The following is a 23,920-nucleotide window of genomic DNA, read 5'->3' as shown; positions in this document are numbered from 1 at the left end:
ATTAAGTCCCCCAAACATGGTTTGGGACTTATTGTTTTTATTCCTCTGTGTTCTTTTTCTTCTTATTCTTCTTCTTCAGCCATGAACTTGTCCAGAGGTTTTCTCAGAAACTATTGAGCGGATCATCATGAAACTTCACACACATACTCATTAGGGTGTCTAGGTGTGCAACAGGCTATTTTTATCTCGACCGGAAGTCAAAGATGGCCGCCAGAACCTTACTTCCGGTTTTGGAGTTTTTGGCTCTGATTTCGTAGAAAATTGGTACATAAGGGTTTTAAGGGCTGCCGAAAACAATGGAAACAGTTTCGAACAGCTCAGTTGTCATGTTAACGAAATGGAAGCCTCTGATTGGTCGAAAATGGATGCCTCTGACTGGTCGAAATTTAGCTGTTGTCTGATTGTGCCCCAAATTGGTACATAGGGGTTTTCAGGGATTCCGAACACAATGGTAACAGATTCGAAAAGTTCAGTTGGCATGGTAGCGAAATGGAGGCCTCTGATTGGTCGAAATTTAGTTGTTTTCTGATTCTGCCCAAAATTGGTACATAGGGGTTTTCAGGAATTCCGAACACAACGGTTACAGTTTCGAAAAGTTCAGTTGCAATGGTATTGAAATGGAGGCCTCTGATTGGTCGAAATTTAGATGCTGTCTGATTCAGCCTAGAATCGGTACATAAGGGTTTTGAGGGATGCGAAACACGATGGTAACATTCACGAAAGATTAAGTTGCAATCGTAACGAAATGGAGGCCTCTGATTGGTCGAAATTTAGTTGTTGTCTGATTCTGCCCAGAATTGGTACATAGGGGTTTTAAGGGATGCCAAACACAATGGTTACAATTTCGAGCAGCTCAGTTGCCATGGTAACAAAATGGAGTCCTCTGATTGGTCGAAATTTAGCTGTTGTCTGATTTTGCCTATGTTCCTATGTCCAACAGGGGTAGTTTGGGGGACTAATCTGTAACGGCCATCCGTTACAATTATTACTAGTTCTTATAAGTTTTGATTACCAATACTGCTGTGAAAATCCCGATCACTGAGCAGTAGTTATCCTATCAGTAATAATTGCTTATAGTTTGATTTGTGTGAGAATTACACAACATTTTGTTAGTGTATAAAACCTGTTAACACGACACTCGTTTTTAAGCATTTATTTCCATCAACATATTTGCAAACGTTTGTGTTTGATCCTTATCAAATACAACAAAAAACAAGAAAAACTAAAATCGTCTGTTGTAAGCTAACAAGTAACAAAATAATTCATTGCAACATACACGAAAGTGCTAACCGGTTGAGTATTTTACTGTTGCTAACCAGCTGAACATTACTTCATTTTCAAAATGTCCGCATTGAATCATCAATTCGACGGAACGCTATGAATCAATCCCATTCCATTCCAACCCAGCTCACCTTGGTGACACAGCTGTGACACGTTGTAACTATTTTCACAAAGGAATTGGTTTAACAATTGAATCACAATGAAATACTTAAAGACATAAAAAATGAAAACAACACATTGCAAACATAACCACGTAAACGTAACTACGGTTCATGCTTTCCACCACAACCGTTGACAGATAATCTGACGATTTACCTTTAATAATGTCCATTGTGCATTCTTTTCTCGATAGTTCTTTTTCGTTTCCTCGTATTTGTCCATAATGACCTAACTGACAAAGGCAAAAAATAGAACTTGCATAATATGCACTCGACTCTTGTACATTTTTTCTTTTCCGCTTATTATCACATTTAATTTTGCGACAGTTACTTGGTTTTCTATCAAATCAAAGAGCTGGAACCATTACATTGCCGCTTATTAAATCATAACACTGGCACAATATAGCCACAAAAGATAACTACTTTATTCATTCACCATTACCTTGATACGTTCGCGTATTATCAAAATACCTTGCTGATATTCAGTACACACAGTATAATAGTTATGATTTGTATGCTGGCATACCAGGCTTGCTAGGCAGCTCCCATAACATTCTCCACTAATAACCTATCAAGAGAAGTTGTACTCCGTTTTACACAATTCAATGTATTCGTACAGTATCAACAGTGCAGCTATGGTCATAATTAAAAACAAAAACTTTTCTTTACTTCGTCACTATCAAATGAATTTCGCGACCGTATGCTGTTGGAGATTTCTTTGTCACACCCTCAAGGTAGGGGATGATTATTTTTCTCCCATTCTAATATTTGGTGAAACATTTTAATGACGTCAAAATTGGACACGTGCTAATCGGCACGAGGCTATCTTACCCTAGGGGGTGACAAGCTGATCTGTCCCGACTAAAACGGGAGACACACATGTGAAGGATGGGAGAAAACATCATCTGCCTCGGCACAAACATAAACGATTTCAATTGTCCTAGGGATTGCCTACCTCCTGTATGGTTTGCGAGATCTTCCCTCTTGGTCATATATAATTAAACGGTAAGGTATACTACATGAAATAAGGATACACAACATCAATATGACACCCCGTATACTTTAGGGAGGTATTATATAGCGGGAAACTTTCGCCCAATCAAACTTTCGACTGAAAACTCGCCTAGTATTGATTACGCCCTTGACTTTTGATTGCTGTTTTGTTATGCTGTTACTAATGTGGGCTCGTTACCGAGGGCAAAAAAGGTGAAAGTTTAACTGCGGCGAAAATTTCCTGGTATACACTTATTATATTGCCAAGAACTCAGAATGTGATTGTCTTTTGGTTACGACTAGAAATGGTTAAGGATAAAGTGTTATGACTGTACAAAGTCGCATTAACATTTTTGGCTACGGGATGTTAAGGTTAACAGGAAAGTGTGACTCGCTCACAAATCAACACCTCAGTCATATTGAACAGCAACCAAGGATACGACGACAACAAAGGTGGTGAATATGATGAGACAGCATAAGAGTGCACAGTCCTGAGCTTTACATCTTCTTCCTTCACTCTAAAATAGAGGAAAAAGTTGAAGATAAGTGCCTTTAATCAAGTACTGTGAGTTAGTAATGGTCAGTATCGACATTCCAACGCAGGTCATACAATAGTAAACTTACTGTGTAGTAGGATGCGTTGCGGCTGAAAAATGACTAATCAAAGGGTGGGCATAATTGGCTGATTCTACTATTAATGATATTGATAACACCGGATCTTATTAGTAATAAGGAAAAACACTTTCAAAGATTAAGTGTAAAATTGAAAGTGGTTCGGCTAATATTGATAACATAGCAAGGATATATTTATATTCGTTATATGGTTTTGGCCGAATGATAACAGTTGTCCGCACACTATTATCGAAAAGTTTTCCATCGTGCGCACGCCGAACATCGCGTTCAGTAGGTATCGCTGTTGATATCTAATAAGGAAGAGCATGCGAATAATTATGATTTGATATTAAACATGTTTTTCCTGGTGTATTTATATTGGCATATTTCAGTCTGATTTACATGGTTATCTATTAATATAACAGTAATAACATATCCTGTATCAAAGTTGGTTTGAAAAGTACGGTCACATACATGTACGCACTGTACCTGGTACACGCAGACACAGTGTTAACAAAGCAGGTGACGGGTACATTGCCTGTATGGAGTCGACCATGAGCGCAATTTCCACCAAAACCGTCACAGACACAATAAAATGCAACACGACTGTCAAATCACCGAACCCTATCGGCGACCAACTCCATCATTTCACTACGTACATATATAAGTACTGTACCTGACAGTACAATCCGTCTAACAGTCATACCAATCAGTTGTATCATGTATTAAAGAAATACGAAAAAAGTGCAAAATATACCGATCGGATATTAACCACGCATACGATGTACCTCATTTCACTCAAGCCTTCTGGATTTGTTTCATTACGTAACATTGATCATCCGATCTTACCATATCGTACATTTGTGAACGTTTTATCAAACAAAGGGGCGATCGATTTTCGCCCAGTTGTGCGCACTATGTGCTGAAGATTCGTGCACTATGTGCGCACGATAATATTGTTGCGTTGTACGATCACACACTTATAATAATATATTTTAAGCATAGCGTACTGAATAAATATAAAATATAATGAATATTGCATATAACTGCAGCATATGGATAGATAGCTGTTGAGTAACTGCTCAGTTGAGTAATGTTACAAGCGGTGTTGTCATCCTGATGAGTAATTTTACAAACGTAGTGATGATGTCATATACAAAAATGTACTGAGCTTATATAATTTACTGATTTTTCAACTGATTTTTTTTTAAATTCCATTTAACAAATTTATAATACAATCGACAATTTAACAGGGGTTCACCCAATATAATCAATTCAATGTAAATGTTTTAAGAACCTGTTACGAGGCTCAGCTCAAATCGCACCGATGCTGAATATAAAACCGACCCCTTCCAGGCAGTATCATCTGGATTCAAACACTGTCAAACATTTAGGACACCACGACCAGCAGGCCTGGCTCAAACTCAAATCATACTAAAATACTTCAATCAAAAAGACATTCAACACATTGTGTAAAATTGATAGTATGCTCTGCTTTATTGGCAGGGGTTTGCTGTGGACGCAACTTGCAAATCATTAAACAAATCATATAATGCCGTGATACATATCAGAAATCACTAACAGGATTGTGGGACAAGGACCTTAACGTAATGATTTCAATCACGACTCAGGCAGAGTGTTCGACAACTGTAAATCATTTATTGTGCTTCCGTGAATTATGTTTTTGACACGTGTTTGCTGTTTCGTTTCATTTTGCTTGTCCATGCTGACCCTTATGACAAAGGCAGACAGCTACACTGTTCCTGATGATGAAATAGCATACAAATGTCGATAAGGTGGCGATATATATTTAAGGTAGCTACATCACAAATGTTTTGGACCATCCATGATATGCGGTCCAATGAGATGAATACTTCAAATAGCAAATAAGATTGGTTCGTGCGGCATAAGCACGGGTATTTTTTATTCAAAATGATCGACATGAATGCATCAGTGACAACTCCTGTCCATATTGTAGCTACATAAAAACTACGTCAATTGAGAAATACAAACATCGTTATGACATCTTGATAGTTAGTTTTTTCAATAGTCGGTACCTTTACCATGCTGAAGTAACATTTCGTTGAAAATCACATCTTAATATCTAGAATTTCGATTAAACATCATTGGAGTTCTAAACAGTAAGATTTCTTTTTGTCCGAAGGTTATAAACACATTTTCCATGCAACACATTTAACTACAGCACTGCACCTCTTGTGAGGCAATACAATCCGTCCTCTAATGGATGAAGACATTTCGTTTCTTTGATATAGTAGTATACAGCAGCTCACAAGAAATTGTAAAGAGAAATCTCGTATTTGTCGTATATATGTTATTACTTTGTAGAGTTAATTCTTGCAAAATAATTCTGTTCATGTTAACGCTTTTATGATGCCATGCATAACTGATACTTAACAGTTATAATTAATTAAACACTAAGGTGTCACATTTCCATGTTTCTTGTCTTTTGCATTAAATACATTGTACATTTGAATTCCGTTCAAAAGATTTTAAAAACCCAACACCATTTATACCGCGACTGTCTGTTGGTTTATAAGATTTAGGAGCTTGGACCAGTATATGTTATCAAATATTAAATCCTTACACACGCCACACTGTAGCCAAGGAAGCTCATTACTTTATCTTTTAACAACAAACTTAACACTTAACATGCACAAACGATCAAATTACCAAGATGGTGTTTTGTACGCTTAAATAATTGTACAGTATAACATGTACATGTTATTATTTGATTACAAGGCTTGCTAAACAGCTTACATGTAACTCTAAATATTTATTCTATCTTTTTCAGGAGACCTGAACAAAGAAAGAATTTCAAAGGTCATACCTAACTTTACACAACTCAAATATTTATCAAATATTTCATAACACAGCCCTGATCAAAAATAAGAAAACCAGAATTCATCACTTTGTGACTGCTTAATCGGATGTCTATTGTGATTGTCTGCTGGCCAGGATAGCAGTATTTGACTTGGCACACCAGCGAATGATTTCAAATTCCATCAAGGATTCCATAGCTCTTGATGCAGGATTTCCTCTCCTGATGATAACAAAGGAAGTATATTTAATATCAGTGTTAAGCGTTATTTATGCAACGTCCTATATATTCAATTGAAGTGTTCTAATTTTCTCAAGACTTTGGGCTGTGATAGTCTTTGTGAAGATACTGGAAAAGGTTGTGGATAACGTGTAATGGCTGTACACATTGTCAAGGATGCCTAGCTTTGGCTACAGGAATAATGATAAACTGGACAATGTGATTGGCTTTCCCTATAACATCTCGGTCCTCCTACAGACCGAAGCCCATAGATACGATGACTACAACCACGGTGAATATGATGAAACAGCAGGCGATAGCACAGTCTTGGGGTTTACATCCGTTTCTTCCATTCTAAAATCAAAGAAAACGTTTCAGATAATTGATTTAAAATTCCTCAATTTGTTTTATTTGATAATCTTGTGAAGAACTTATCGCTAAAGAAAGTTCAACTATTTAGCGGTAATGCTCCAAACGACTTATAAGAGTACAATAAATCCACTGCTTAAATGTGTGCCAAGGGAAAAAGAGCAGTTGTTAAATTCGTGGTCCATACCGTTTATTATTTAGACCAAAAAAATCATATCTGGAGAAATATCAGTAAGAAAGTATATTTCAGTTTTTTTCAAATACTACATTTGAGTATTTAAAAACGTCTGCTTGTCTGGAACTCAGATTAAGTTTATTTGATATGTGAATGGGCATATCTCTGATAAAATTTAACCTTTAATTAGTTTACATGTTTTTATTTTTTTGTATGGTCTATTGTTTTATTCATTTATTTCTCTTTTTAAAATACTATTCGGGGATTGTCAGTTTATCCAATGTGAATATTTAATATGAAACGACTGTTTTCAGGAACTGCAGCGTGCGTTCTGGTTAGTCTAGAGGACATTTAAATTGTTTAGGTGTCTTCACGCTTTAGTATTAGCAGGTCAAGGACCATTCGCGGACCAAGCATTTCATGATGGTGAATTCAAACTTTAACAGAAAACCCTAACAGAGTCCAAATAACATGTCTCGCCTGATAGACGAGAACGATAAAAAAACAGGTTTTTGTTCCCGAAAATACAACTTTTCCAACATATATTTGAAACTGTTTGTCTACAATGCTCTTAAGCCAAAAACAATATTGGAATATGAAATAGAATATATAAAGATCGAAGTGCCTGACTTTATCATTTATGACGGTATAAAACACAGTTCCCGTTTGGACACATTGTCACGATGAACGGTACCCTCAATAATACGATGTTGAAAAGAAGTTTCCGATTCTAAAGAATTTTTCAGAATCCAACTGTAAACGTCCTGCAATACCAGCCATGTGACGTCTATATTAAGAATATAGGCATGAAATCACATAAAAGTGGCATCGCATAGAAAAAAAGGTAAACAATATCATGTCAAGATGGCAATATCAAAAATATGAAACGTTAAAAGACATTTTAATCGTGAATGTTCGCATACATCAGTAGTAATTGATTTCGTTTTTTTACATATAAACTATTTTTTAGCTCGACAAAGCCAAAGTACAACGTAATCCTAATACTAGAGCTTCACTACAACGTGGTCTAGGAAGCATTGTAAATCATTTCTACAAAATCGACGAGGTGTCTTACATTAACAGATGTCGCAGAATATCCGCACGAGAATGAACAAAATTCAACTCGTCCATACTTACAACATCCTCATCACCACTCGTCCCGACCCTCACCCCCTCTTCCGTATCAGATTTTGATCATCTTTATACTATCTATAAAGTGTAACTGTATATTTCACAATAAATGTGTTATGTGACAAATTTTGTGTTGGTTCATCCATGATTGCACTTGTCTATTGGAGTCCAGCGCTTTTGGTATCATTTATTGACTGACGTGACAACATCATAAACCTAATATTGTAGATCCTCTGACAGGGGTTGTTATTTTCTTAGAATAAACATACAGGATATTGGGATATTAGCTCATTACGTGATCAGTGAATGTGAGTGTAGCAGATAAAATAGCTGTGTTTAACAGAAAAAGATAATATCGAATTGTCAAAAATCTTAATTCAAACTTAAAATCGATAAAACTGCAAACTGAAAACAAATTTACAACTTTGAAAAAGTACAAGGAGTTTAAGATCAGGTGTTCCGGAAGGGTAAACAACTTCTACTTCATCGACATCGGAATTACTGACAGCAATGCGCAGTAATGAGCATATACAATTGCACCAAGCTTCATGTCACAAAAAGGGCGACCATAAAGCATGTCCATGTCTTCATCAACCTGGACCTTTTGAATACATGTGTTGTAAGTGTATATGTCAGCAGTCAACATTTGTCGAAGAAGTTGTGATATTCGGAGCAAACTCTTGTATAACGAATAATTTGCAACAATCTAACTTCGAAGGTTGGAGAGCTGGGATGTTACTATCAGGAAAGGGAAAGTTTACGATCGGGAAATCGACGTCGGGCGTCTTTTCAAAGAGCTGATTAGTAAGCCGTCCTTGTTGGTCATTTTGTAAGTAACGATGAATGAGAGCGACTGAAGTAGAAGATTTTGTAGTGCTCGTGATTTCAAGCTCAGGAGGTTGAACAGTTCATTTAAATTTTAATTAAAGACAGCACAGTGCCGATATATCTGACTGTGATTTCAATTATTCTCGCCATTTCATCCTCAGTATATGTCATCTTGGCGTTATTTGTGCTTTTCTCAAATTCAATCAGTTAATTCTATTTGGCTTTATTGAATGATGAACCAGGTAGGTTTGACCCACTCTGAATCGAATTCATGAAATGCATGAATATTGTTAAGATCACCAGTTACCACATGTCCGGCTGGACTATAGTCCCAAAATATATGCTTGCAGCAGACATTAAATAAATAGCAACACAATTGTTTTGAACAGATTACAGAACATCGCTCCAAATAATTATCTACAGCGATACAGTTCTAGTAACATTAGGACGACATTACAGTAACTGTAGTTACGTAAATTGAAAGAAATCATCATCGTATAGTATGGAGTGTTTTCGCAATAAAGGGTCATGGTGAGTGGTCCCGACAGTTTGATTGGAATACAAGTTAATAAAAAGATTGAACTTGGACACAAAAAGTTAATAGCACAATACAACATTGTACTGAAAACATATACTAAAGTACACACATTTTCAGCCGTTTGAAACCTCTTTGAAATGTTAACAAAGAAGTACAGCGCACCCGGGCTTAATTCAACCAAAACAGCTGAATGTATACTATAAATATCTCACGAGGTATATATTTCTCAGCTCAATTTCGACTCCGAATATGGGTAGATTGTGAAAAGCAAATACCGCGACAATTAGTGGTCGCCAATATTAAATGATGCGCAGTAAATACATGCCATTTTGAACTGTTCTACGTCATTACTCCGTCATCCGAGTGAAGGAGAAGACGATACTGGCAACGACACCGATTACGATGATCATACAGCACAGACAACAACACTCTTTGGTGGTACAATCACTGCGTGTTCCCGTATTCTAAAATGAAAAATAAACGTTTGTATTATAGAAAAGTTCGTGACAAAGTTTATTTATCAGTTGAAGAACTGGTGATTCTACTTGTATTGTGTAATGTAATTGTCTGGTGGACCTTTTCTACGATTTCTCCATGCATAATCAACAAAACCAGCCAAATAATATTGCATTAAAGTATTCCCGCAAATCGGTCCCAACAAAACCAGTCAAATAATATTGCATTAAAGTATTCCCGCAAATCGGTCCCAACAAAACCAGTCAAATAATATTGCATTAAAGTATTCCCGCAAATCGGTCCCAACAAAACCAGTCAAATAATATTGCATTAAAGTATTCCCGCAAATCGGTCCCAACAAAACCAGTCAAATAATATTGCATTAAAGTATTCCCGCAAATCGGTCCCAACAAAACCAGTCAAATAATATTGCATTAAAGTATTCCCGCAAATCGGTCCCAACAAAACCAGTCAAATCGTAATACATTTTATTACCCCCGCAAATTCGTCCAAACAAAACCAGGCAAATCGAAATTCATTTAATTACTCCCGCAAATTCGTCACAAGCAAATAAAGATAATTCATTTTAAAAAGCATATGAAAAATCTACATACGACTAGTGTTTGCACTCATTGAACAAGAAAGAAGATATTTCGGACTGGGTTTTTTTTACTGTCTGATAATATAAAAATACAGTTTTTTAAAAACATTTGAAATTTCTAAACGCTTCTGTATTTTAGGTTTTTTGATGATTAATTAGAATACCTCATACACATTATTATATTTCTGAATTTCCATCTTCAAAAGAATAAACTAGATTCAAAATTTTCGTTGAGCTGACGTTTCGGTGATCAGGCTTGGCCATTGACAAGACATTACCATTTTTCAGGTAAGAATTTTAATTCGGTTATCTAGAGTTTCTTTCTAAATAATTGCCGAGAGAAGTAAAATGATATATGACGTCTGCAAATGTGTTAAAATTCATCGTGGGCTCGTCAATCCTGTGTCTACGGACCGATTGTAATAAACAATATGCCATGTGGTTAATTTTGCGTCATTTAAATAAAACAAGATTAACAGAGGTTTTAAATTAACAAAATAAATGTAATTCCATTCCACAACTAAACACAAAACTAAAATAAATTTGTATAGTTACAAAAATGTAACTCGTTTATAAACCATGAACTGCGTACTGTCTGTGCTTTATGATCTTGACATTCACGTAAAACCTAGAAAGTAGAGTATTTAATATTCAGTCACTCTTTGGTTCATACTGAATGACGAACACTTCATTTTGAACGCAAACGTGCCATCAAATACCCGGTATGTCTCTGACACATGACACAATCGCGACAAGAGGCCCAGAGGGCCTGTATCGCTCACCTGTTTCTTTTGTTACATACAACTGACATATAGGTAACTTAAGACCCTTTGGTGACTAGAACACAAGACATTTTAACATCTCTTAAACGGTTCTGACGGTTCTGAAGATATTGTTGTTTGAAACTTAATTTTTTTATTTTAAAGCTTTTAGCCAAAGTTGACATTTGAATCCCGATTTGCACTGAAAGTTGACCTTTGAAAACAATTCACACAGCTGGTCTACATAATAAACCTAAGTATCATGACTAGTCCAAATGGTTCCTAGGATATTGTTGTTTGAAGTTTTTAACATATTTGACCCCTGTGACCTTGAAAGTAGGTCAAGGTAATTTTAGCACTCCATCCCAGGTACCTACTGGCTAAATATCATGACCCTGGGCCTAATGGAACTTGAGAATGAGATTGTTAAAGCTTTTAACCAAAGTTGACATTTGACCCCCAACTAGCATTTAAAGTTGACCTTTGACCTCATAACTGTAACTAAGAAAAATATTCGAACTGCTGGTCTACATAACATACCCAAGTATCATGACTCTAGTTCAAATGGTTCTTAGGATATTGTTGTTTGAAATTTTTAACATATTTGACTCCTGTGACCTTCAAAGCAGGTCTAGGTCTTTTTAATGAGGAAACTTTATAGCTCTACATCCCAGGTACTAACTGGCCAAATATCATGACCCTGGGCCTTATGGAACTTGAGAAGAAGATTGTTAAAGGTTTTAACCAAAGTTGACATTTGACCCCAAACTAGCACTTAAAGTTGACCTTTGACCTCATAACTGTAACTGAAAAAAATATTTGCACTGCTGGTTTACATAAAATACCCAAGTATCATAACTCTAGTTCAAATGGTTCTTAGGATATTGTTGTTTGAAATTTTTAACATATTTAACCGCTGTGACCTTGAAAGTAGGTCAAGGTCATTTTAATGAGGAAACTTTATAGCACTCCATCCCAGGTACCTACTGGCAAAATATCATGACCCTGGGCCTTATGGAACTTGAGAAGAAGATTGTTAAAGCTTTTAACCAAAGTTGACATTTGACCCCTGATTAGCATTTAAAGTAGACCTTTGACCTCATATTTGTAATTGAGAAAAACATTCGCACTGCTGGTCTACATAACATACCCAGGTTTCATGACTCTAGTTCAAGTGGTTCTTAGGATATAGTTGTTTGAAATTTTTAACATATTTGACCGCTGTGACCTTGAAAGTAGATCAAGGTCATTTTAATGAGAAAATGTATAGCACTCCATCCCAGGTACCTACTGACCAAATATCAATACCCTAGGTTCTACAGTTCTTCAGAAGAAGTCGTTCAAAACAAAAAGTTGACGGACGGACGACGGACGACGGACGACGGACGCCGCAGTACGGCATACACATGGCCCTTCGGGTCAGGTGAGCTAAAAAGGTTGTGAAACGTCTGATAATTTGACTTTAAAGGACAACGTCATTGAGAACGGTCCAGTGCGTAATGTCATCATTTATCGGAGTACTGGTGTCCAACAGTATATACACAACACTCATTAGAGTGAGACAGTGCCTAGGGTCACCCCGAGGGTTTCACTGTCACCCGGGGCGAAGCCGAGTGACACAGTGATATCCGAGGGGTGACACAAGGCACTGTTATACTCTTTTGAGTGTAGTATTTATTTTAATTTACCGAAAGTCATTTATTAATAAAGTTTTCAAAGTACAAATTCACGTAAATTGTATTATCATCGGCAAATTTAACAGTGAACTAACTATGCAAGCTTTAACAATATAGTTAATGTTTTTGACACTGCGAAATATCATGGCCGTTATAACAAATTAGTTACTGAAATTGACGATCGGGTTACCGAATAGTTTCTTCATATCATCATCAGTGATCAGTGATTAGGAGGCATGGTAGTCCAGTAGTAGGACGCCGGGCTCGTGACCGAAGGATTGCGGGTTCGCGCCACGGCACGGCAATGTGTTGTATCTTTGAGCAAGATACTTTACTCCGCTTGTTCCAGTCTACTCAGCTGTAAATGAGTACGTGCTTGGGTAGTGCTAGAATTGTTGGATGCTAGCTGTTAGCGCCGAAATGGCAGCTCCAGCTGTATGCTCCCCATGCAAAGGCCCTATAACCACGGATAATAATTTGTGAACCGCTTTGAGACGACCTACGAACTAGGATGTGATAAAGCTGTATATAAGAGCCTTCCATTATTATTATTATTATTATTATTATTATTATTGTGTCCTTGTGTTTCCAATGTTTTCCTATGCCCTTTATTCCTTAGGCCTTGAGGCCCATAATTTGCAGAAACACTGCCCGGAAACCTCATTTTTCTTCATATCAATCACAACTGCTTTGTACATGTTGGTTTGACGGTACCGTCTTCGTGTTTTTAGCGTCCTTATCCGTCAACACTTTACCCAAATCATCCAACTTGACATCTGCAAATCTTGCCATTTTTTACTTCACGTTGCAGACGGCCGGTTTTTAACCTCACTACAACGTGAATGAAGCGCTTGGAAATCTCACTCAGCTCAGCGCTAAATCGCTGACCTAATCACCGGCGAGAAATGGAGTGCCTGTGGACCTACATGCGAGATGAACCGCAATGCAAAAAATCATGGTGGCATGTACGTGCATCTTCCTCGTGCGGTCTCTATTTTGCACTGTCACACACACTGCCACCAATTGCTAGGGCGTTGGGAAGCACTCTTCCATTGACTCAATGTTAAAGCGAGTATAACGTGTGAAATGAACAATTTGTCTCGACCAATCAGATTACAGACTTTGCTAGCAACCCTATGTTTGCCCAAGTGCGCGAGGTTATGAAAAGTAAACAGCGTCAGTTGAAACGCGACGGAAAAGACAATTTAGCATACAGAAGTGATCAAATAAATGACACTGAAAACGACATGATGTGGAATTCTGGCCAACTAGGTTCGAACACACCTGACAGCTTACTACAAACTTTGTGGTTTTATAATACCGTTCATTTTGGTCTCCGGGGCTCGGCAGAACATAGGGACATGTGTTAGGGTGACGTAACTCTTGGAAAATATGGGGATGAACAAGAATTTTTGGAATTTACTGAACGCCAAACAAAAACAAGAACGGGCGAAACTCCTCGTGATATTAGAGCTGTTAAACCGAAACTTTGGGCAAATCTGGAAAAAACAACTGTGCTCTGTGATAATTTATAAACTTTACCGTGAAAAACGCCCGACTTGCTACTGTGCCCCATCTGATCCTTTTTACGCAGCAACCAAACAAATACCATCGCCTAATAATCCCATTTGGTTCAAGAAACAGCCAGTAGGAGTGAATAAATTGTGCACCATGATGCAGAGAATGATCAAGTTGTCGGGAATCGAAACTGAAAAACATCTGTCAAATCATAGCGCTCGGAAATATCTTGTTCAAAAACTCAGTGACAGTAATTGTCCCCCACCCATATTATGCAAATATCAGGACACAAGAACATTTTATCAATAAACAACTATATCCATATCAACACAGACCAACACAAGCAAATTTCTCGAATCCTGAGCTCCGGAAAAGCCGCTTTCTCACCTGCCAACATGTCAACGCCGTCAAGAAGGCCTACCTCCACGTGTTTAACACAATCGTCAAGTTCTTCATCTTTGATGTCAGAGATAAGTGGCGGTTTTGAATCAATTTTCAGTGATCCGATTTGTGGAGTGAACATTAAAATTAATATTTACCAAGGTGGTCAATCAAAACCACTACAGAAACGTATCCGAAAAGCTATCATTGAAAGTGACAGCGACTCTCAGTAGGCCTGCTGTGATTGCTTGATATGGCAGATGAACAAATAAACAAATCTGGAACTACTTTTCATTGAGCGGAACGGCAATACTGTGATCGAAGTACTTTGGTTTTGCCCTATATAGAGTCAGCTGATAACAAATAGTTGTGTTTGATTTTGTTTCAAATTATGATTGGTATGTGATCGATAGAATCTTACACTCGTGTCCATGTCATATTGAATTTATTAAACTCGTTCAATAAATCGATATGACACTCGCCTAAAGGCTTGTGTCATATCAAATAATCAAACTCGTTTAATAAATTCGATATGACATGGACACTCATGTAAGATCCGCTATTTATTAATCCAAAAACAGATGTAAAACAGACAAGATTCCTTTTAGCCGAACAACACATCCCTGATTCGGTACGTGTCTGAAATATAAAGCAAAAAGTAACCGTTTTACACAGACGTTTATTTGTTACCAATAGCATAAACATATGTACAATATACATATTAACACAAAAAACTTGAGTAGCTACATGTACAGTGTCGCTATGAGCTTAGACCACAGGGACCTGATAATTTGTTACAGCTATATTTGGACCTAAACTAAGGTGTTCAGAGTCATGTTACATGTTTTAGAATAAAATGTGAGCGCAAGTTTGTCAGGTAATATAGTACATACACTTTTAAAGTTCAAATGTAACTGTATTACAAATAGCATTAACTACGTAATTAAACAAGAGCACCACAATTAAACATAATACGCTCGTCTGACCCTATGCAATGATTTTTTTTGTTTGTTCGATATTTAAAGTACCTGGTAGCCAGTGTCATGTCTATGTGATAAAAATTATTTTCCCAGATTAAATCCATATTGTCCTTGTAAGACCCCACATGAACATCCATGCCAAAAATTAGGACAATAACACATGATCTGACTGAACTGTACACCACTGAAGAAACTTGCACCTAAACTTTAACCGAGAAACTGCGCGAGGAAAGTTAAGTCCCAAACACGTCCAAAATTTGAAAATTAGAAATTATTTTTACAAATAAATCCATATGGTCCTTCTGAGACCCCATATGAACATCCATGACAGTAACACATGATCTGACTGAACTGTAAATCACTGAAGAAACCTGCACCAAAATTTTACCCGGAAGGACGGACGGACGCAAACGCGATACTATAATACCCCCGTCGAATTTCGACGGCCGTTTAATAATGAATAGATAAACATCAGCGAAATTGTAGAAGTACCTTGTACTTGAGTCTAGTGCATATTGATACAATATAACAAGAATTTAATATTCAGTTCGGTCGTTAACACTTTAATACCCCCGAATATTGTGACATTATATCCTACACACAATGCTGAAACGTCTGTTCTCTATAAAAAATAAGTTTATACAACTTATGGTTTATATAAGTTATAAGTTATGGTTTATATAAGTTATAAGTTAAGGTTTATATAAGTTATAAGTTATGGTTTATATAAGTTATGGTTTCTATAGGTTATGGTTTATACAAGTTATGGTGTTTATATAAGTTATGGTTTATATAAGTTATGGTTTATATAAGTTATGGTTTATATAAGTTATGGTGTTTTTACAAGTTATGGTTTATATAAGTTATGGTGTTTATATAAGTTATGGTTTATATAAGTATGGTTTATATAAGTTATGGTTTATATAAGTATGGTTTATATAAGTTATGGTTTATATGGTTTATATAAGTTATGGTTTATATAAGTATGGTTTATATAAGTTATGGTTTATATGGTTTATATAAGTTATGGTTTATATAAGTTATGGTTTATATAAGTTATGGTTTATATAAGTTATGGTTTATACAAGTTATGGTGTTTATATAAGTTATGGTTTATATAAGTTATGGTTTATATAAGTTATGGTTTATATAAGTTATGGTTTATATAAGTTATGGTTTATACAAGTTATGGTGTTTATATAAGTTATGGTTTATATAAGTTATGGTTTATATAAGTTATGGTTTATATAAGTTATGGTTTATACAAGTTATGGTGTTTATATAAGTTATGGTTTATATAAGTTATGGTTTATATAAGTTATGGTTTATATAAGTTATGGTTTATACAAGTTATGGTGTTTATATAAGTTATGGTTTATATAAGTTATGGTTTATATAAGTTATGGTTTATATAAGTTATGGTTTATACAAGTTATGGTGTTTATATAAGTTATGGTTTATATAAGTTATGGTTTATATAAGTTATAAGTTAAGGTTTATATAAGTTATAAGTTATGGTTTATATAAGTTATGGTTTCTATAGGTTATGGTTTATACAAGTTATGGTGTTTATATAAGTTATGGTTTATATAAGTTATGGTTTATATAAGTTATGGTGTTTATATAAGTTATGGTTTATATAAGTATGGTTTATATAAGTTATGGTTTATATGGTTTATATAAGTTATGGTTTATATAAGTTATGGTTTATATAAGGTATGGTTTATATAAGTTGTAAAAATGGTTCCTAATTCAATTCCAATGAGTATTTACCCTGTATATATTACATTGTATATAAGAAAGGAGAGAAATATTGTTTATGGTAATAAACAATCCCAAATACGATTTCTGTATTCCACACACTGTCTAATCTGACTAATATAGTGTGTCATTGCACAGTGTTTGACAGGGATACACCAAACAACCGACCAAAACACAGGTACAAACACATTTACCGACAGGTATTCTATTGACTGCTCGAAATCACGATAATTATTGTAAGAAATATGGTCCCTATAACAGTTCCAAAGCACATACGAAAACACCCGCTGTATGATGGATCAGTCGCTGCATTGGCAGGTGCCTGCAACGAAAACAAAATGAACCCGTTTTATAAGACTTAGTGAACCAAACCTATACATTTATGCTGAACAGTTCCATCAAAAGTAACAATACAAAACGTAGAAACACACGTTTCAAGCAGGCAAGGACCTAGACAGTTTACGATTATACTACAATACATTTGTTAAACTGACACACTATATNGAGGGAGGGAGGGAGGGGGAGACATTGAAATACTTTGGCGGTATGCGAGGTGGCATGTAAACCGAGGAGCACCGAAATGAGTCTCAGTTAAAAATGTGCTCGAAAGGGAAACTATTACATAATATAGAAAGATAATTTAAACCCTTTGTCGAGTTGTCTTTGTTGGTTGGCACCAAAGTAACACTACCTAGAGTTACGGACATCACATATTTTGTTACTTTTAAGTGATGTTGTTGGTTTGAACGATCTGTTTAGAAAGAAGTTCACTCTACAAAAGTCATAGCTTATCCATAAAACCATTTCAACATGCCTCTGCGACCTTTGAAACAAGAGACATATGTTAACGTGGTGTCCTAATTCTGACTACGGAGAGTTTTCCTGATATTTAACTGGTAAAAAATATAATAAACATTTATATCATGTAGATTAAAACGAATTGACAAACAAACAAAAAACGGGAAGCAAGTAGGCACACAAATACAAACGGAAATACGTCACGAATCCTTACAAAACAAGAACAAAACGTCAAAAGTCACGAGCCTCTCAGCTGCCGAGTTCATAAATCCTAATTCCATTCGGAACATCTTAAATTTTATCAATTTATTACAAGCAATTTGTCGTTAGCCTGTTTCTATTTCCTTCCCTGTGATTTAGCTGTATTCTTGTTTGGTTCATCCTAAAGGGATTGCGTGGATACCCTTGTCTCTCATTTCCGTGTGTATAAGATAGAGCTGTTCAGATGTAGGCGATGTAGAAGGAACAGACCAATGTTTGACTGTTTTTCTCACAAACTTACAAATAAACATCGATCTAATCCGCCGAAACCACAAAAACTTAGGGTTGAAACGGAGGAGACCCCATTCGCAACAAGGGTATGATATCACGGAAACAATACAATGACGTCACGTCGACGATGTTTTATTATGAGGTCATAGCGCGTGCCAGCTGTCTTTCCCTACAACCTATTTCACGTGACGTCACAATGGCTCAACAATGACGTGACGTCATGAATTTGGAACTCTCCGATGCCGCAATGCTGAAAAGGCGACGTGATGAAATTAAAACCTTTTTACGATATATTTACCGTACACGTTAGAAAGATGTGATTAATGTTTCTGTGCAAAACAATGTTTGCAAATATGGGATATGCTAAATCTGGCTGGCTAATTAGTTTTTTGTCTTAAAAGCTCAGGGGGAAAATTGATATTTTCGAAATGGTGACCAGTCCAAAAGCATTTTCATGGTTTTCTGAGCATATAATGGTGGTTGGAATGAGAGAAAAATACTCTTTCATACCCGAGGGGTAGGTCGAGGGGTTTGCCAAATTTGAAAACCCCAAGGTTTAATTTCCCTATCCTACACCCCTGGACATGAAAGAGTCTTATAGTCTCACCCTAGGGTTGAGACGGGGGATTCCCCTATTCATAAAAATGGTATGACGTAACGACAACAATATGATGCCGCCACGTCAACAATCCATCAACGTCACGTCAACCCTGATTTTAGCCTGTAACGTTAACATTACATATGCATATGATACACAATGGGTGAACAGGGTAAGAGAAAGATTCTTAAGTTGCCAAACACTCGGCAAAGCCTCGTGTTTGGCAACTTAAGAATATATCCCCTCGGGTTGAGATTCCCCTATCTCACCCTGGGTTGAGAAAATCTATTAATTTCACTCTCAAGGGGATGAATGATTATTTTTCTCTTACCCTGTTCACCCATTGTGTATCATATGCATATATTTACATTTGCGCTGCAACCCACTATATGAATATTAAATCAAGGCTCGGTGTTGGGCCCGATTTTATTTCTAATCTATATCAATGATCTAGACTTTTTGCTGATGATACTTCTTTGATATTTGGTTCTAACAACTGCAACGAAATCAAACGAGTAATGAATCATGCTCTTCAATGTATAAATGCATGGTCCAAGCAATGGTTAGTTACATTTAATTCTAATAAAACAGATGTTCTATTTATCTCAAATATTTCTAAAAATCTGGAGCTATTGATTGGCGACAGCATTTTAATTTTTTCTGAAAACCGTTAGCATGTAGGGGTAACTCTTAGTGCTAAATGGGGTGATCATGTTGAAAATAATATATAAAAGTGCTTCAAAACGGATAAATGCTTTAAGACAATTAAAATTTCTGGTGAATAGGAAAGGTCTTAGTAAAATATACACATGTTTCATTCTACCTATAATGGAATATGCTTGTGAACTCTGGAGAGGTTTATCTAAATTTCATATTGATTTGTTAGAAAAACTTCAACTGGAAGCTGCTAGAGTAGTAACTGGGTTGCCAGTATATGCAAGTTCTCAATCTTTATATTTTGAAACGGGGTGGGACACTCTGAATATCAGAAGAGAACGAAGAACGCTAACTTTATTTTACAAAATGCACAATAAACTAACACCATCATATCTTTATACATTACTTCCAGGTTTAGTATGTGATAGAACTTCATATCCCCTAAGAAATTACAATAACTATACCATACATAACTATATTCTTTCCAATACTAGATCATCATATATACCAGCAACTACAAAAAAATGGTATAACTTATCAGAAACCACTAGAAATCAAACTACAGTTAGTAAATTCAAAACTGCCATAACTCCGGAACATCATAAGCCGCCGTGTTTCTTTAATTACGGACCCCGTCGCCTTACTATCTTACTAACTAAACTTAGACACAATTGTAGCCAACTGAATTATGATCTCTTTCGTGTGAACCTTGTAGAATCTCCTTTTTGTGCCTGTGGCCACCCATGTGAAAACTCACACCATTATTTTTTTCCAATGTCCATTGTACAGGAACATCAGACATGAAATGTTAAATAAGTTGATACCATATCATCATGTGCACCTAGAGTTACTATTGTTTGGAAATGTTGAATGATCAAATGTTGACAATGAGCGTATTTTTGAAATTGTTCAGACTTTTATTTAATCAAGTGACCGTTTCTAAACAAAACTTCGTGTGGACAGGTATATGTATTTAATCTGTCATAATCTCTTCTCCTAAACCTCTCATTCTGCTCTTTAGGTCTATAGAATAATTAATAGTGTTACTGGTTCAGCAAATTGTATATATATATTTCTCCAACACCTGACAGATTTATCTCCCGTTTTGCCGGTGCTAGATTTATCTGTCTCCGCCCTAGGGTTGAGACGGGGGAATTCCCCTATTCATAACAATGGCATGACGTCACTTCAACAATACAATGACGTCCCGTCAACAATCCATCAACAAATTGCCTGTATGTGCTTTGGGTCCATGTTTACCTTTATTTCACATTAAAATACTGTTAGATATGAGAGAAAAATAATCAAGCCTCGTTCTGGACAAAAAATCTTAGTCCTCGGGTTGAGATTTCTCTATCTTACACAACCAGTAGCGATAGATTCTATTAATCCCACATGGGGTAGGGAAAGACAGCTGGCACGCGCTATGACGATAATGAATTGTCAACGTAACGTCATTGTCTTGTTTCCGTGATGTCATACCCTTGTTGCAAATCCTCCGTCTCAACTCCAGGTTTTTGTGGTTTGGGCGGAAGAGTCAGATCGATGGTTATTTGTAATTATGTGTGATGATAATATGTTTATGGGGGACACCTACGGCCCCCCTAAACGTGACATCATCATGGGGTGTGTATTGCGTGTGACGTCATCAATTTTGTGTAACGGGCGGAATTAACTCCCCTGTTTCAGCCTTTTGTTTCTGATTTCAGGTATTCTCTCCAGGGTTATCTCACCACTGCTTCGTTATTTTTCTCTTTTCTTTTCTTTTCTCCTCTTTTTCTGCCCTTTTTAAGCATAAATCTTCATTTTCCTTCATAATCTTATGCATAAAACATATTTACAAACAATAAATAGTTACAACATATTTACAATATAAAATCCACAGATTATTTACAATATAAAATCCACAGCATATTTACAATATTTTCGAGTGTAGTTGTAGTAGAGTGGTTTAATTCTGATTTTAATAAAAAAAAATATATGAAACATTTATGTTGTGTTGTTTTATATATATATATATATATACATAAGTAAGTATAGAAGACCTACAGTATACATGTACTTTACCTGTAACATGCCCTGAGGCAGGACCCAGACCAGATGAGTATAGCTCATGTAAATGTTAATGTATTGTAATGTGCTGTGCCGGTTCTGTCCAGGTTTTGGTCATGTGCACGTGTTTAAAACCTGTTTGTCTATTTGTATAGATACTTCTGTTGGTCAGTTTGTAGGTGTGTCTATATTCAGTAATTTTATTGGTCCTAGGGGTTCACAGCTAGACATATAGTCAGGGTATTTGCCACCAAAAGTCATTGGAAAGAAGGATTTGGAGGAGAGCTGATATATATATACTATTATATATACTATATAAATCACAATACAGAACAAAGGTATGTGCAGGTTTTAAGATATTTGATAGAGAGTGCTATGTTGTATTTTTAAATGTTTATAATATAACTAATCAAATGAATTACATTTGATAAAATAGTATAATTGTGTATTTATTAAATTGAAAGCATTTGATTGTAATTAATTTGTATTCTGTCTTTGGAATATTTATCAACATTAGTCTGAGGAAAGTGCTGGAGGGAAACCTTTCAAATTGGAAGTTCCAAGTTCCAGTTGTTCAAGCCTCCATTCCATAAATGGGATGTGTATTTGTAAATTGTGTATTTTCTAATAATGTATCTTTTATTCGTGTGTTAAAAGTATGTTTACTGTTTGTAAAAGAAACTGTGAATGTATAAATCATGTATAGCTCTTTTTGTATGAAATGTAATTGCTAGACAAGTAATTCATTACATGTAATTCGTAAAGTTGAATTATGAGGTATTGTGATATATGTAAAGTTAATTATATATAAGCTATTTAATAATTTATGTAAAGATAAGATTTATTATAAAAGTAATTCTTTCAATATATAAGTAAAGATAAGTCTTTGTAGATTTGACAAGGAAAATGAAATGTATATCTCTGTATATGTATATCTAATATTTTTATGTATTATGTTTGTAAGTGTTATTTGTGTATATTTGTAGGGTGTCAATGTCAGCCTGACTTTTCATGTTTGGTCAGTCTTTGTCATATGGATTGGAATAAAAGGAAAGAACCCTAAGACACGTTTTTTGTTATACCTGGAAATGAGTCTGCTACATAGTATTAAATTGAGATGACCGTATTTCGTATAGGAAGTATGTGTGTGGTGGTACTCTGGAAGGTGGTGTTGCGTCCATGTTTAAACTGATAAAAACAGTTAATACGTAGACAATTCACAATAGTACATTAGCTAACGATATCATAAAAAAAAGTAAGTTGCGTGATTCTATTTAGACAATATTTACATTTGGTGTGGCAAAGCCCTTCTATATTACTACAAAGTACTGCCAATAGCAGCTTCATCTTATGAGACTATAACTGAACTAAAACTGGGGGTTTTCCCCCTCCGAGCGACTTAACAGTGTGACACTGTAGTGACTACCGAACTTATCGGTATCTTCTGCTTTGATCCCGAACACCAGCTGCCTGTCTCAAGTGTCTGTAAGATCAACAAACAATTTTACGCCTGTATTTTTCACCAATTCAATCTTCTCCGGTTGCACGATCAACATCAAAATGCCGGACTGCAAATATAACTCTGACCCGATTACTGCGGGCTTCCGTTGAGTGCGTGCGCTGGATATAGGTCGCAATGAAATCGGCAAATGTTTTACGACACTTGATTAGTTACTTACAAAATGTTGTTTGTTACTATTTTATGAATTGAGAATATGATATGTATATAAATAAAAAACAAATGAATTATTAACGAAAGTTGCGGAGCCGTTTCAATTTTGTATGGTAAATAGCGCGTGACGCCAGCTGTTATCTTTGTGCCGTTCCAGATATTGACCTGACCTGACGGTAATAAGCGAAAAATTTAAAAGTTGGAAAAGACATAAATTATTTTTTGCAAATTCTCATTACGGAAATATAAATATAAGCAATACACTGCATAGATGTGGCAGACCAACTTGTATAACTGCCACATGTGGCGCAGACAAACTTATCATGGTGCGCTATAGCGCGCACTATTCCGTTTGTTTGTGACACATGTGGCAG

At 35.9% G+C, this 23,920-nt stretch overlaps 1 protein-coding gene across 6 annotated transcripts in view; it reads right to left on the bottom strand.

Annotated features, from left to right (window-relative positions):
- LOC110442913 overlaps nucleotides 1-23,920 on the bottom strand; it is a 56,878-nt gene that overhangs the window by 3,810 nt on the left and 29,148 nt on the right. The window contains exons 3-4 of one of the 6 annotated variants that reach the window (XM_021486796.1): nucleotides 9,469-9,607; nucleotides 4,454-6,456 (exon numbers count right to left, since the gene is read on the bottom strand). The exons of 1 other annotated variant lie outside the window; for it this stretch is intronic. In XM_021486796.1, the coding sequence (XP_021342471.1) occupies nucleotides 9,491-9,607 (117 nt within the window). In that variant the 3' untranslated portion in view covers nucleotides 4,454-6,456; nucleotides 9,469-9,490. Of the gene's footprint in view, nucleotides 1-400; nucleotides 2,951-4,453; nucleotides 6,457-9,468; nucleotides 9,608-17,204; nucleotides 17,600-23,920 lie in introns of those variants that run through there. 4 more of the 6 variants (XM_021486804.1, XM_021486800.1, XM_021486802.1 and 1 more) reach the window with 4 other exon arrangements.

Source organism: Mizuhopecten yessoensis, unplaced genomic scaffold (genome assembly GCF_002113885.1).
Source record: "Mizuhopecten yessoensis strain PY_sf001 unplaced genomic scaffold, ASM211388v2 scaffold716311, whole genome shotgun sequence".
Taxonomy (NCBI): domain Eukaryota; kingdom Metazoa; phylum Mollusca; class Bivalvia; order Pectinida; family Pectinidae; genus Mizuhopecten; species Mizuhopecten yessoensis.
Note: the sequence above shows the minus strand (reverse complement) of the source record. Positions and strands in the feature narration are given on the sequence as shown.